General features: G+C 39.3%; 1 protein-coding gene across 4 annotated transcripts in view; it reads left to right on the top strand.

Moving 5' to 3' along the window:
* Window positions 1-15,975, top strand: part of stau2 (staufen double-stranded RNA binding protein 2) — a 93,619-nt gene that overhangs the window by 24,511 nt on the left and 53,133 nt on the right. For all 4 annotated transcript variants that reach the window (XM_083530288.1, XM_083530286.1, XM_083530289.1 and 1 more), the window contains exons 6-7: window positions 6,678-6,837; window positions 10,575-10,682. In XM_083530288.1, coding sequence (XP_083386414.1) covers window positions 6,678-6,837; window positions 10,575-10,682 — 268 coding nt within the window. The remainder of the gene's footprint in view (window positions 1-6,677; window positions 6,838-10,574; window positions 10,683-15,975) is intronic.

The raw sequence follows: 15,975 nt of genomic DNA, 5'->3' as shown, positions 1-15,975 counted from the left end.
CTTAACCATTATTAACACCACTGCAACCATTAGACCTATTATCACTACTGGTGCTATCAGTACTACTACTACTACAACTAATCCCACTAATGTAGCTACCTGTACTACCACTACTTAAACTATTAACACAGTCATACTTCTATTTCTACTACTACAATTAATCACCAATTGCTATTCTTTTACTACACCTATTACTACAATTAGTACTCCTAGTGTTAATTTATCTTTCTATCACCAACACTATTGCCACCACTCTATTTCTTTTACTATTCTTATTTAATAACACTAATTTCTAGCATAGTCATGCTACTGCACACATAACTCACCATTACTTCTATTACAATGACTTCTACTACTTCTACTAATACCAAAATAGATACATCATCTTCCATTACAATACTATTAACAGTTATACTATTACTAGCTAATAATTCTATTACTAGTTATACTTCTGTTACTGCTACTACCATTAACAACACTACCAATAAGTAGTAATATTATTATTACTACTACACTGCAATTATCAAATACACTACTCCCCACCACTAGGAACCCTTTTGCTACTCTTATTAATAACAGTATCACTACTAGTAAAAATGCTACAACGACAAAAAAAAGAGCATTTTTACCATTACTACTATCAATACTTTTATTACTACGCCACTATAATCATATCCACTACTTCTGCCTCTACTTCTGCCTCAAGGAACCCTTTTATTAATTTTTTGTTAATAGCATTATCATTAGTTGTGTAAATGCTACTATAACTAGAAAAATCATATTGCTATTACTACTGCGATTGCTTCCTATACTATTAGTCAAACTACTACTGATCTTTACTACTGCTATGAATACTATGATTAAAAACTACAATACAGTTCTGATCATTACTACTACTAGTAGCACTACAAATATTTATACATATACCAGAAATTAAACTCTATCTATTAATTACTAACACTATTATCACACTTCTACTACTACTCCAATTATTACATTTGCTAATACTCTTATTATTAAATATTCTACTACTTATACTACTATTTATTATTATTATTACTCTAGTAGTACTTTAGTGTTACTAGTAACACCACTGCTAGTACGATAGCTACTCCAATTACAGTAAGACCCTGACCGACGACCACTTGAATTACGACATTTCAAAAGATACGGCGGTCACCTCAGACGGAAAATAAATAAATCGCAGAAAATCTACATTTATTCATGAAATTGTTCAAAATCCGCGTGCGATAAGGTAGATTTGACAACGCCGCAAACAGTGTGGGGAAAAAGTATGCCTGGCAGGCATGCATTGTGGGTATTAGAGCCGCTCTAGTTAGCGTGACCTCGCATAGTTCAGACGTGTTCAGGGTGATCTTGTGCTTTCTTGTATTTTGTGAAGTGATTTTACCATTATCACTACTAACTAATACTACTACTGATACTGCTAGCACTACTAATACCAATACTACTACCACTGCTAACACAGCTACATGTATTACTGTTAATAATACTATTACAATAGTTATATTTCTATTACTAATTCAATTTACATCATTTTTTTGATAGACATTTCGGAGATACGATGATCACCTCAGACGAAAAATTAATAAATCGAAGAGAATCTGAATTTATTTATGAAAACTCTCAAAATCTATAGTACTATAACTAATACTACTACTAATATTATTACTACTGCACCAGTATCATGTCCACTAGTAATTATTACTAGAAAAATGCTACTAAAAAACTGTTAAACTGTTAATAATACTATTACCATAATTCTGCTTCTATTACTAATACAGTTAATACCACCATTTGCAAATATTATCACAAAAAAACCGCCACCACTGCTACGATTTCTATTACTATTACAGTACTTGTAGTACTATAGCTAGTCGTATTACTACTACATTATATTACATTTGCGGCATTTAGCAGAGGCCCTCTTCCAGAGCGACTCATTCCACCACCTCGGTGCCAGAACAGAGAAGAGCCTTGAGGTATACTTACCCCTCATTCTGAGAGAAGGTGGTACCAGTCGAGCAGTGCTGGAGGATCTCAGACAGCGTGGTGCAGTGCGAGGTGTGATGCGGTCTTTGATGGTGCTGGTCCATTTTTGGGCTTGTAGTCAAGCATCAGTGTTTTGACTCTGATACGTACAGCTACTGGAAGCCAGTGGAGGGAGCGCAGCAGTGGGGTGGTGTAGGAGAACCTGGGCAGATTATACACAAGTTGTGCAGCTGCATTTTGCAGTGGACGAATAGCGATCAGAGGAAGACCTGGAAGCAGAAAGTTGCGGTAGTCCAGTCTCGAAATGACAAGAGACTGAACAAGCACCTGGGCAGCCTGTGTGGACAGAAATGGTCGAACCCTTTGGATGTTGTAGAGAAGAAATCGACAAGAACGAGCCACATTAGCAACATGTGCTACATTAGCTACTAATATTATTACTACTATTATGTAGTAGGTGTTTGCTTCTTATATTACTAGTCATACTTCTACTGCTATTACTACATCCTTCAACTTAATTCTTCTACTATAGCTATATCTACTATTGTTACTATTGTTAATGTCACTTATTTTGCTATCAATACTATTAATATGTCTGCTGGAAAAGTTGAATTGAGTGGCTGCTGCTCCTGCCTTGTGTAATTCTTGCAATTTGACAGTCATTTTAGAGAAAGTGAACACATTGCCTGTGTTTTTTTTTTTTTTTTCTTTTTTTCCCCCTTGTGTCCTGGCTGTTCTCAGCGGCTGTTATGTTTTTCGTCCCATCAGATCGCCGCCAGTTACTGCACGATCTGGCTTTTCTTTTTCAGGATGTTCGTAATTATTCTGGAATAGTTTTCTTCATTTCATTACTGCATGTGTGTAATTCCTGTTTTATTATTATTCCTCGGTGGTTTCTGCACATGCCCCGAGCTTAACATTGCCCAGATGTCTTCCATCAGAATCGAATCGGAGCTCGCGAACCAAGAGGAAATTTGGTCAACAGATGAACCTACACAGCTGAAATATTTCTGAAATTAATGCGGGTGGAGGATGCAGGTACAGCGGGGTCTGCAGGTTCGAGTGCACTAAAAGATCTTCTGAACCTCACCTCCAACTAGAAACCCAAAAATGAAATGTACAGAGTGTTCCCTTTTACGCCATATGTAGTCACACAGCTAGGACCTTCAGCTAGATTTTCTAAGTTTTTTTTTCCCTTCTCTTGCTGCTTATCACTTTGGCTGTTAAGGGGATCCAGTCTGATTGGAGTCTTTGTGAAGTGATGATGAACTCCCTGAGGCAACTAAAGGAAGGAACATGGAGAGGAACCCAAGGTTCCAACCCATCCTTTTCTGGAATGTCTCTACCACATACTCTATTTGATACTTGGTATAAATTTGTTTCTAAGATGCTTATAATGGAGTTGGTAGATGTAGATTGGAAATTTTGGCAGTCAATCAAGCATGCTGACTGAAATATTAGGCCACGCCCATGTATGAGATGTTTCTGTACAAGATTTAGTTCAATTCAGTTTGATTTCTATAGCGCTTTTAACAATGGACCTTGTCTCAAAGCAGCTTTACAGAAACTCTCTCAGATGCTAGGAGGAAGAAACCTTGAGAGAAACCAGACTGAAAAGGGAACCCATCCTCATCTGGGTGACACAAAGAGTGTGATAATAAATCATTAAAACAAACACCGGAGAGTAAGAAATATAACCAGCGAAAATCTTTTCAAACATAGTATCTCAGCCAGCAAACCGATTCGAATGTGGAATTGAGCCGAACAGGTTCAAGGTCACAGCAAGGTTAAATGTCTGAAAGATTCCTGTTCACTCCTGTTTAAAGTATATTTTAAAGCTATTCGAGGCACACATTTTAGAATGGAGAAAGACTGGATTTAAGAAGGCATCCCTGTCGATGCTGCTAATCTCACGTCTCATCTGCATGTTTTTTCCTGGATGTTTACTGTCGCTCTCAACTCGGATGTTTTAAATTTTCGGATATTTTTAGGCTATATTGTTAAGAAAATCCTAATAATAACAATAGTCAATACGGTATAGTAAAATAAAGCGACTCTTTATTCAGTCGAGCACTACAAAAAAAAAATCTGGATTTGAATTCCAATGCTAGAATGCAAATCGTGTGATTTTGGAGTTTGAATAGGGTTGCAGTGGGGGTGTTTGGGATCAGGGCGCTGACCCCGGATCAGTCTGTGTCACTCTTCATAAAGGCCGAACACACTCCTAAATCTGGGCTCTGAAGAACTGTCTGACAGGCTGCGTGGGCGAGCCAGAGTTACGCAGGAGAAAGTGCAGAAATGTGACGGGCCTTTTGTTTTGCCTTCCTGAGGCGCGGTCCACCGGGGGCCATTACCTCGCCTGCCCTACGGCGTTAATTTCACCATTTATAACTAGGATAATATCGTCCGGGTTCGGCCACGGATATAAATCTGTCTTCTTTTCTTGAGTTGTTCTAAGCTTTTGTCCATCTCTCCTTACTTTAGCCTTTTTCTCTACGGGAGCCCTGTGTGTGCTGTGAGAAAGTTTGTGTCACTAAGATAATGTGGAGCCTCATTTCAACTCGTTTCAAGAAAAGTGATGCCAGATGAACAGTGATGAAACACAGTATACAACCATATATATATATATATATATATATATATATATATATATATATATATATATATGCTATATTGCATTCTCAGTGGGGAACGTCATCGGCTTGGGAAGCAGTAAAGATTAAGACCACATATGTACTGGCCAAAATATTTTGGCATGAAATCCCATCCCCCTCTTTTTTCCCCCTTGGATTCTGCACGATTAGCGTCATTCTTGCTGCATTAATAAATATTAATATGTTCTCAAGTTCATCATCAGCTGCAACCTTCTTCAGACCCTCTTTTTCTGAAGAACCTCCATCCCACTTGTACAGACTTACCTAAGAATACCGGGAAATGGCAGATTTTACAGAGTAGAGTAAATGTCATCAGTGCTTATGCGCCACAAGAGGGTTGTAAGATGGAGGAGAAGGAAACATTCTGGAGTGAGTTAGATGAAGTGGTTGAGAGTGAACCTAGGAATGAAAGATTGGTGATTGGGCACTTAAATGGGCATGTAGGTGAAGGGAACAGAGGTGATGAGGAGGTGATGGGTTGGAATGGCTATTAGGAGAGGAATGTAGAAGGGCAGATGGTGGTAGATTTTGCTAAAAGGATGGAAATGGCAGTGGTGAATACTTATTTAAGAAGAAGGAGGATCATAGGGTGACGTAAAAGAGTGGAGGAAGGTACACACAGGTGGACTATGTTCTATGCAGGAGATGCACCCTGAAGGAGATTGGAGACTGTCAGGTGTTGGCAGGGGACAGTGCAGCTAGACAGCATTAGATGGTGATCTTTCGGATGATTTTGGAGGTGAAAAAGAAGAGGAGGAGTGTGAAAGAAGAAGAGGCCTGAAAGAAGAATAAGATGGTGGAAACTGAAGGAGGAAGACTTTAGTGTGAGGTTCAGGGAAGAGGTCAGACAGGTGCTCGGTGGTGGTGAAGAGGTGCTGGATGATTGGGCAACTACTGCAGAACTAATAAGGGAGACAGTTAGGAAGGTACTTGGTGTGACATGGAAATAGAAAGGAAGACAAAGAGACGTGGTGGCAGAATGAGGAAGTGCAGGAAAACATAAGGAGAAAGAGGTTGGCAAAACAGAATTGGGATCAGCAGACTGACGAGTAAAGGCAGGAGTACAAGGAGATGCGGCAGCAGGTAAAGAGGGATGTGGTGAAAGCCAAGAAAAAAAGCATGTGAGAAGTTGTATGAGAGGTTGGACACTAAGAAAGGAGAAAATGATTTGTAGCAATTGGCCAGGAGAGATTTTTATTGGGAGTAAAGAGGAATGAGGATGGACGGGATTAAAAATGAGGTTATTAGCGGGACAGCGCATGTAGGACGTTTTGGTGTGTGTGTGTGTATGTATGTATGTGTTTATATATATATATATATATATATATATATATATATATATATATATATATATATATATATATATATATATATATACACACACACACACACACAGATTTGTCCTCAAAGTTGACATGTTAGAAGCAGGAAAAATGGCCAAGCGTAAGGATTTGAGTGAGTCAGACGAGGGCCAAATTGTGATGTCTAGACGACTGGGTCAGAGCATCGCCAAAACCACTCTTGTGGGATGTTCCCAGTCTGCAGTGGTCAGTATCTAGCAAAAGTGGTCCGAGGAAGGAACAGTGGGGAACTTGTGACAGGGTCATGGATAGCTGAGGCTCATTGATGCACGAGGGGACCGAAGGCTGATCCGTGTGACGAGTTAATCGTCCAACAGACGAGTTAATGTTGGTTCTAATAGAAAGGTGTCAGAATACACATTACATCGCAGTTTGTTAAATATACATGTATTGTACACACACACACACAACAGCTATGTGTTAGCGAACTGGGGACCCGTTATGGTGTTGTCTGTGCTTTGCCACGGAAATAAGTGATGTCCGAGTTTCAGCATATGCCCAAACGGAATCTTTGAGTCATTATTTTGTGTTGGGACTGATTTACTTTGCGATAAAACTAATGTGTTTCAATAAACTAATCCTGTTTTGACTGACTTTCTTTTTTTCCCTCTTTCCCCTTAACCCTTTCCTTCTCGTTTTTTGTTTCGAGGTATCACTATCCAGTCCCCAAGGTGTTCTACGTGCAGCTGACTGTCGGCAGTAACGAGTTTATTGGCGAAGGTCGAACTCGCCAAGCGGCTCGGCACAACGCGGCCATGAAAGCATTGCAGGCACTGAGGAACGAACCCATACCAGAAAAGCTACCACAGGTATGTATATATATAATACACACACACACACACACACACACACACACACACACACACACACACACACATTAGGCCATGGCCACATTCACAGGTGACACAGACTTGAAGTAAAGATAGATAACCATAGTGAAGGATGGGTAGTGGGCATTGTGTGGTTTGGGATACATGCGTTGTAGTGATTTTTTGTTTTATAGTGTTCATGTGGAGTCATATGGTTTGGGACACGTTCATGACAGTTTGTTGATTAGAAAGTATGGTATGTGGTTTGGGACACCAAATTAGTTTAATCAAATCTATCAGCTACATATTCTATTCTCTGTGTTAGTGGGCTATGTTGTCCTAATAATTCCTGACTATAGGGTATAGGGAATAGGTGCTAGGCAGTGTCTTTGTCTACTTCTTTCCTTTTTTTGATGATCACCCTCATCACCCGAACGCTCTCTTTAATGAAACTCTAGGCAGATTACCCACAATCCCCAAGTGCTGATCTCATATCCCCTTGTTCTTCCGTCTTTATTCTTTTCCTTACTCTCACTTTGGGGTGTAAAGACGACCTCACACACTCTTAAAGGGCTTTTATGTGTGCCCAGTTGTCAGCTTAACACTGTGTCACTGTGTATAAATCACTTAACACATTGACGCTCTGTGCCAGCGCTGATGTCACCACTCTGTCCCTCTCTCCTGCCCTCCCCCTGATTTTACACACCACGTAGGACACGTAGGTTTAAAAAAAAAAAAAAAAACCTGAGGCGGGTGAATAAATACACCATCGTCTCCCCTAATCTGCTCAGTGGCCCACATTCCAGTTTTAAACATACACACTACCATATAAATGCCTCACTATGGTCCACTGCAGGTCCCAAAGCACACATTCGCACTACATTATGAGCCATAAATCATCACAAATATCATCCATGAAGGTTTTTCTTTGTGGACTAGATAGTAAACAGACTGCCTAGTTGGAGACATTGTCCACAGGGGACTCTGTGTCAATTAGTCACTTTACATGAATGGCAAAATCACCCTCAAAACTTGTGGAAGAGCAGGAAATTAGAAAATAAGGGCAATGCTAACAAGTATTATGGGGAAATAACACCAGTGACTTCAATTAAAATGCATGTTTAATATTCAATTTTAAATTGCCTTTTCTTTAATTCATTTCATTCAATTTATTTATATTTTATTCTATTCAATTTTATTATATTTGCATTTTGTTTTAATTTATTTTATTCGATTGAAAGACGTTTAATTTATTTGATTAAATTAAATTCAATACGTTTTATTTTATTTAACTTAATAATATTTAGTTGTATCTAAAATATGTATAATTTATTGTTTTATTCCATTCAATTAAATATATTTTAAATGTATTTAAATATATTATTTTATTTGATTTAATTAGACACGATTTTATTGTTTTATTATTTTAGTATATTAAATTTTTTATATTGATCAATTGTATTAAATGTATATAATTTCAGTATTTTTTTAAATTTAAATAAACACATTTTATTTAATTATATTTAATTGCTCTAAATATATCGTATTTTATTTAATTCATTTGGTATTTTATTACATTTAATTAAATTAAGTCAATTTGAGTTCAAATGTTATTTAATTTGTGTCTACTTGAATTTACTTTTGACTAATTAACTTTTATTTAGTCTTTCATTTATTGATCGATTTATTCATTTTCAATTATTTAATTCATTTTTATTTGACTGATTTATGCTTTCAATGCGTGCAAAATCTTTTCTTACTGATGACCAAACTGAGGAAAAGCAACTTGTCTCATAGGTGACATTATATTTTAATTGCGTCTTCTTCAAGATTTACTCTATACAAGCAAAAGTTTGTGGACACCTGGCCATTTCAACCTCATCTTGTTCTTTCCTAAACTGCAGCACACCATTGTATAAAAAGACGTAATGCTGAAAGTGTATGCTGTAACTTTGAAAGTATGAGGCCCAAAACTTGTTTCAGCATGACAGTGTCCCTGAACTGGACAACTCTGCATGACCTTACTAATGCTCCTGTATATGAAAAGAGCAAATCCCATACAGCCATGTTTCAAACTCTAGCAGAAAGACTTTAAAAATGAGTGGAGGTTATAGCAGAAAATAGGGACCAAATCTGTAAAGGAACATAGAATAAGTCCATATGGGCATGATGGTCAGGTGTGCACAAACTTTTGGACATAATATAGTGTGTGTTGTAGGCTACAAGTGGCATTTTTTAGTTGATTTATCCTAATTTATTACTAGATTTCATAAAGTCTAACTAAAATGTTAATACAAGAAAGCTTGTTGATTAGTGTGTGTGTGTGTGTGTGTGTGTGTGTGTGTGAGAGAGAGAGAGAGAGAGAGAGAGAGAGAGAGAGAGAGAGAGAGAGAGAGAGAGGGTGTTTGGCATCGATCTAGTTATTCAAGCTGTAATAGTGTTTTTCTCTCCTGTTCAGTCTCGCTGTTGTTCATAACGAGCTCTTTATCAGCTGCTTCTCTTCCTGTATTATGTTACCAAGAAGAACACCATGGTCATGTACTGCCTCAGGCAGATGTGCGCACACACCCACATACACACACACATACACACACGTGCATGTAGTCCATGTATTTCCACTGCCGGAATTTTTCAGGAACTCGCGCTGTGGATCCAGTTTTTTTTACATTTCCGAATCCAGGTTACACACTTTTATGCAAACCAGTAACTAGAGCAGTGGACTGTTTTTCTACATAATCTGTGTAAAAACAGTGTGTGTTTTATTTCCAAGGCAGCACACCGTGAACATTTTCATAGCAGCGCTTTGATCGAGGCAAAAATCACTGCCTTATCGCTGTCAGTTTCAAATTTAGCATTCGCAGTACAACGTTGCTGCAGTAAAATAAAATAAAATTTATTATCAGAATGGAGATAGAATAAAAGATGGTACATATGAAATACACACGCTATATGGACAAATGTGTTAGGACACCTGAGTTTTCTAGACAGGAACAAAAAAATGGAGGGAGTTGTAGTGTAGCATTGCAGTTTTTCCTTTACTATGGTATGAAGTGGAAGATTTTAGGTGATCAGTTATAGAGATTCAACCCTAGTGAAGATATTTGGGAAGAATTGGAATGCTAACTGCACCACAGGCCTTCTCATCTCACCTACATCAGTACCTGACTTTATAAACACCCTTGTAGATGAATGAGCACAAATCTCCACAGTCATACTCCAGAATCTAGTAGAACATCTTGGAGAGTGGAGGTTGTTATAACAACAAATGTGGACTTAATGTGCACTTAAAAAATGCACTCGAATCTTATAGTCAGGTGCCCACAAACTTTTGTCTATATAGTGTATGTAGCAGTGAATGTGCATTAATCGCGGTAAAAATGAAGATATACTGCAAGATGTTGCAGTGCATTGTAGTTTTTTTTAACGATGAATGTGTGTCTATGTGTGTGTACATAATGCAGGTTGAGATAATAAATATTTAGACTGTGGTAGCGGATGATGTGCAGCCTCAGATCACATCATAATGATTAAATAAGAATTCACAAAAGAGACACGAATGAGCGTTTATGGGGCGTGCGTTACGTATAGAGCATTATGAGCGTTATGAGATCATCGCACTTGGACATGCGTCTCAAATTACTCCTATTTTAAATATGTTTGCGTTTTTTTTCCGTCGTAAAAGGAAAAAAAAAAAAAAAAAAGAAGGGAGATTTCATATTTGTTTAATGTTTTTCCAGAGTTTGGAGGAGAAGAAAAGTTCGGAGGAGGAGAGCGATGCAAATAAATCCGAAATCAGCCTGGTGTATGAGATTGCACTGAAGAGGAACATGCCTGTGAATTTTGAGGTAACACACACACACACACACACACACACACACACACACACACACACACACAATAGCACGACATGCTGAAGGACTATGAGTTTCCTGCATTCAATAAATTGTATTTATCTAACCTAATTCTTCAGTTTTTAAGGCTACACTATATGGACACTATATGACCAAAAGTATGTAGACACCTCATTCAGCCACAAGGTAAAATCAGGTACTGATGTAGGTGAGGTGAGGAGGTGTTAAATAGGATTTAGAGATTTACAGCAGAAGATCTTCTACTTCAACCCATGTAAAGCATATCTTAATGGAGCTGGCTTTGTGCGTGGGTCAGTGCCGTGCTGGAACAGGTTTGGGTCTCCTAGTTCAAGAAAAGGGAAAATTCCATACCATCGGATAAAAGAAATCCTATGCAATTGTATGGCAACAGTTAAGGGAAGAACCACACATGGCTGGGAAACTCAGGTGTCCCAATACTTTTGTTCATACAGTGTTTAGATTTTTAAGCGCTTTTATACAAATAGAAAAATTTGCAAAATTTGCACTGCAGGTGCCTCCAGTAAGTGCCATTTCCTGTATATAAAAAAAAGCTGCTCAATTTGTGTTGCCTCAAAGCCTGTTTTAGTTTTTGTCCTGTTTGTGTTGCCAGATTTTGCACTGCCCATATGACTTGTGTCAGGTCTGGAAAATGTCTGTCTGTTATTCCATCACAGCAGTGTTCGTCCCATCAACCTCACCTTCTAAATGCAACCTTCTAAACACATTTCATGCCTAAATGTTTGTTTTTTCTCGAATTTGATTGTATGCGCGCACGCGCGTCGTGTGTCTGTCATGGGAATGACGTGATGTATTCCTCGTTCAGTCTGAGATCCTGGCCTGTGCAGGAATTTTGGCGTGCTGTCACAATTCGAAAGAAATGTGCAGTGCGCACTTTATGAATAAACACCAAAACGGAGACTGAGTGTTACAATGTGAGGGAGACGCAAAACGTGGAGCGAGTGAACGTCTGACTCTCACCAGCTGCAGCGGAGCAGCGCTTGTTCTCGCCTCCATCGTTTTATCTAAACGATCAGTCGAGATGATGAGCAGGAAACACGGAGAAACTGTCACTGGGTTCCCACTCGCAGGGTTCCGTCTTCACCTGGTGCTCATTGATGTGTTCACAGAGTAGCACTAAAACGCTCCCAGTGTAATACACAGACAGAGAGACGGACAGATTTACAGGTAGACAGATGGAGTTTGGGGCAATAGAGGAACATATGCAGACAAATTCATCGAATTCTCAAAGGAAAAGGAAGTCAGGAAAATGAGCCGCCTCACAGGTGGATGAATGAACAGACAGAATAATAAAACCTGTCCCGGTGGACAGACAGCCATCAGACAGATGGATGAGCAGAAAACGGGTAGGTACACAAATAGATAAACAGGCACATGAAAAGACAGACAGATAAATGGACAAACCAATTGTAAGAAAGACAGACAGGCATGCAATCAGACATACAGATATATATCATGATGGACATAGACATACTGAGTAAGTGGTCAGACGGACAGAGACAGACAGCTGTTGGAACAGACAGATGGTGGACAGACAGTCTGCCATGAAGTCTGATAGAATGGTGGACAGGAAGCAGACAGACGGTTGAGCATACAGGTGCACAAACAGAAAGACTGGATTGAATTGAAATGAAGGGTGGACAGAAGAGATGAAAATAACTATTTGAAGACAAATGGACAGACCAGACGGGTGTGTGGACAGACGGGTCTGCCGATAGATGTGTGGACAGATGGAAAGACTGAAGACATACAGGTATATGGACAGAAAGACAGATATTTAGACAGACAGATATATTTCCCTCTCTCTGTCTGTCTCTTTCTTTCTCTCTGAGTCATGTGCCTGAGTGTGTATCTTGGGGGCAGACGCATCAACACACCATACAAAAGAGTCTTTCTTTGCTCATCGGGTCTCGGTATCTCTTGTCGTCCTCACATCCTGCCTTTACACTGATCGTAGCACGCCGTCTTGCCGGAGAACATGATCCACGCAGGATAGAAAAACTGGTCAGATCAAAGTCCTCATTGAAATTCCATCAGCGCGCCAAAGACGCTACACCGTCTGACGCCGAGGACGTTGGCTTGTCTGTTGCTGACGGATTTAAGGAGTGCCAAGATCTCTCCCAAAGACATTGTTCCTGCGATTAGACAATCACATGCTGGAGGCGAATAGTTCCACTACTGAATTCCCAACAATAAGAGCAGTGATAAAGTCGGGGTGAGGTCAGGTGACTCTGTGTGAAGTCAGGTGACTCAGGGCTTCAGACGTCCTCGGGATCCATGTAAATTCGAGTGCTGGATGGTTCGACTGGAGATGTTCTCAGATGTAAATGTAATATTGAATGAATGAGTAGGCCAAGGGAGAGACAGACAAACAATAGAAAGACAGCTCAGTGAAAAGGCTGACAAAAAGACAGATGTGCAGTGAACGTCTGTCAAAAAATATTTTAGTTTGAGGCGCACACAGAGATGGTGCACGGAGTCTATAATTATTGCGATAGCATCAAAAAACGTGATAAATCTGAACGTGTAATATCGGCCCTGGAGCGAATGCGGATGCGTAAGAGCCGTCGTGGAAATTCAGAATTTTTTTCCTATTCCGTAACATCAGAGTGTGATGATCAAATCCCTCCACATAAAAGTCGTGTAAATATTGAACCATAAATTCTGTCAAGTGTGTGAGGAACTCTGTGTGTGTGTGTGTTTCCCTTCTGACTGCTCAGATAAATACCAAAGTTCACTTGAATGGGTTCAGTTGATAAAATAGGTTTAAAGAAAGTGTTTTATTCAGGTTTAATGAATGACACCAACAGGAAAATAGAAGGATGAACAGACAGATAGACAAAAAATTGACAGATGGACAGACAGCTAGATCGACAACGATAGACTAGACAGACAGATAGCCTGGCACACAGTTTTAATCAATATTATGGAAAGATAGACAGACAAACAGACAGAAAAACTAAATGATGGACAGACAGATGTAAACAAATGGGCAGATAGCTAGTTAGAGAGAAAGATGGACAGACAGGCAGACTTGCACACAGCTAAATAATGAAATGCACAGATAGACAAAAAGATGGACAATCAGATAGGCAGAAAAATAAACATGCAGACAGACAGGCACAAGGATCGACAGACTAACAGGAAAATAACATGGATGGACAGAGATAGACAAAAAATGGAACAGAGTGGGAGACCGCTAGATAGACAGAAAGATGGACAGACAGACTGACTTAAATAATAAGATGGACAGACAGACAGAAAGATGGATAGACAAATAGAGGTGGACAGACAGACACACAAAAAGACAGAAAGGTGGACAGACAGAAAGACATTTAGATAGACAGAAAGGTGGACAGACAGACAGAATGGCACACAGTTGGACGGTAGGTTGCCCAGATAGACAGGAAGATGGATAGACATGTATAACCAGAAACAGACAGTTAGATAGACAGACAGTTAGACAGAAAGATAGACAGGCATACTAATAGACAGAAAGATGTGAAACTAGTAAACTTAAGAAGGGCACACTGAGGCAGACGGATTTACAGATTGATGGATAGTCAGTGACATGGATGGATGGATGGATGGATGGATGGACAGACACATTCGCAGATGAATGGATGGATGGTACACTAATGGATGTATGGATGGATAGTAAGACACATGGATAGACAAACACTGGAATGGATGGATTGCTAGACACAGAGATGTTATGACAAATGGGTATGCATTCTAGGTTCTCAGGAACACCCAGTCATGCAGTGTTTTATATTATTCTGTTCTTTTTATGATGTGTGAATGTGTGAGAAAAAATAGTGTGTGTGAGAGAGAAAGAGAGAGAGAGAGAGAAAATGCCAGAGTGCTTATGTGCATGAGGATAGGATATGAAAGGGAGTCTCACGAGGGGGATAACTTTCACTGAGCACAGAGAGCCAGGGTGTGTGTGTGTGTGTGTGTGTGTGTGTGTGTGTGTGTGTGTGTGTGTGTGTGTGTGTGTGTGTGTGTAATCCAACCCCCCTCCCTAAACACTAAGCTCATTGCATAGTACAGGTACACAGCAACGAAATGTGGTTTAGCATCTACTAGAAGTGTAAAATAGTAGAAATTGTGCAAATTGACAAGTGCAGATAAATATGTAAGTATCATAGGTATGTCTATGGCAGTAAAAAATGTGCAGGCTGAATAAACAAGTCCATTATATATATATATATATATATATATATATATATATATATATATATATATATATATATATATATATATATATATATATACACATGAATGTGAAATATTAGGCAGGATGTGCAGTAAGGTGCGTATATATAGATGTACATAAATCAAATAGTAGTGCAGATGTATGTAAGGCACAATATGTGTCGAGAGTAAAAAAAATACAATATGTAATATGTACATTGTATATACATTTGTACAGAAGTTATATACAGTGTTTATACAGCGATCCAATGGTGTAGTGCAAAGTTCAGTAGGGTGATAATGGATGGTAAAAACATGGCCCTGAACCTTCTGGTTCATATGTTCCTGCAGCTCCTTCTTGATGGAAGGAGGGTAAACAGTTTGTGACTGGGATGTGAAGAGTCCTTGATGAAGTTGTGATCTCTGCGCAGACATCTGCTGTGGTGAATGTGCTCAATTGCGGGTAATTGGGTAAATTTTGACCAGCCTTTGCAGGGCTTTGCATTTACACACAGTGGAGCCTCCATACCATACAGTGATGGACTTGGACTCTAAAAACTCTTTAGAATCCCTGGGGGAAGATGAGCTTTCTTAAGACTCCTCAAGAGTACAGGTACTGTTTTGCCTTTTTAACCAGAGCTGAAGTGTTCTGGTGCCAGGACAGATCCTCAGAGAACTTAAAGCTGGAGAGACTCTACCTCAGTTTCATTGATGTAGACTGGGGAGTGTCTCCTGCTGTTAGATTTCTAAAAGTCCACAATGAGGATACCTATTTGCTCAACCTAACAGACAGGTCTGTTGGTGAGAAAGTCCAGAATCCATCTGCAAGTGTAGGTGCAGATACCCAGGTCACTGAGCTTAGTGATTAGTACAGTGGGGAGGACTGTATTGAACGCAGATCTAAAGTCAATAAACAGCATTCTGATGTAGGTGCTGTTTTTATCAAGGTGGGTGAGGGCTGAATGAAGAGCCGTGGAAAGCACATCCTCTGTCAACCTGTTCGGGGGATTGGCAAATGCTAAATAGATGTTCGTTGTTGAGAGTAAAAGTG

This window comes from Silurus aristotelis (assembly GCF_946808225.1).
Source record: "Silurus aristotelis genome assembly, chromosome: 25".
NCBI lineage: Eukaryota > Metazoa > Chordata > Actinopteri > Siluriformes > Siluridae > Silurus > Silurus aristotelis.
This window is presented reverse-complemented; position numbering and strand designations above follow the sequence as displayed.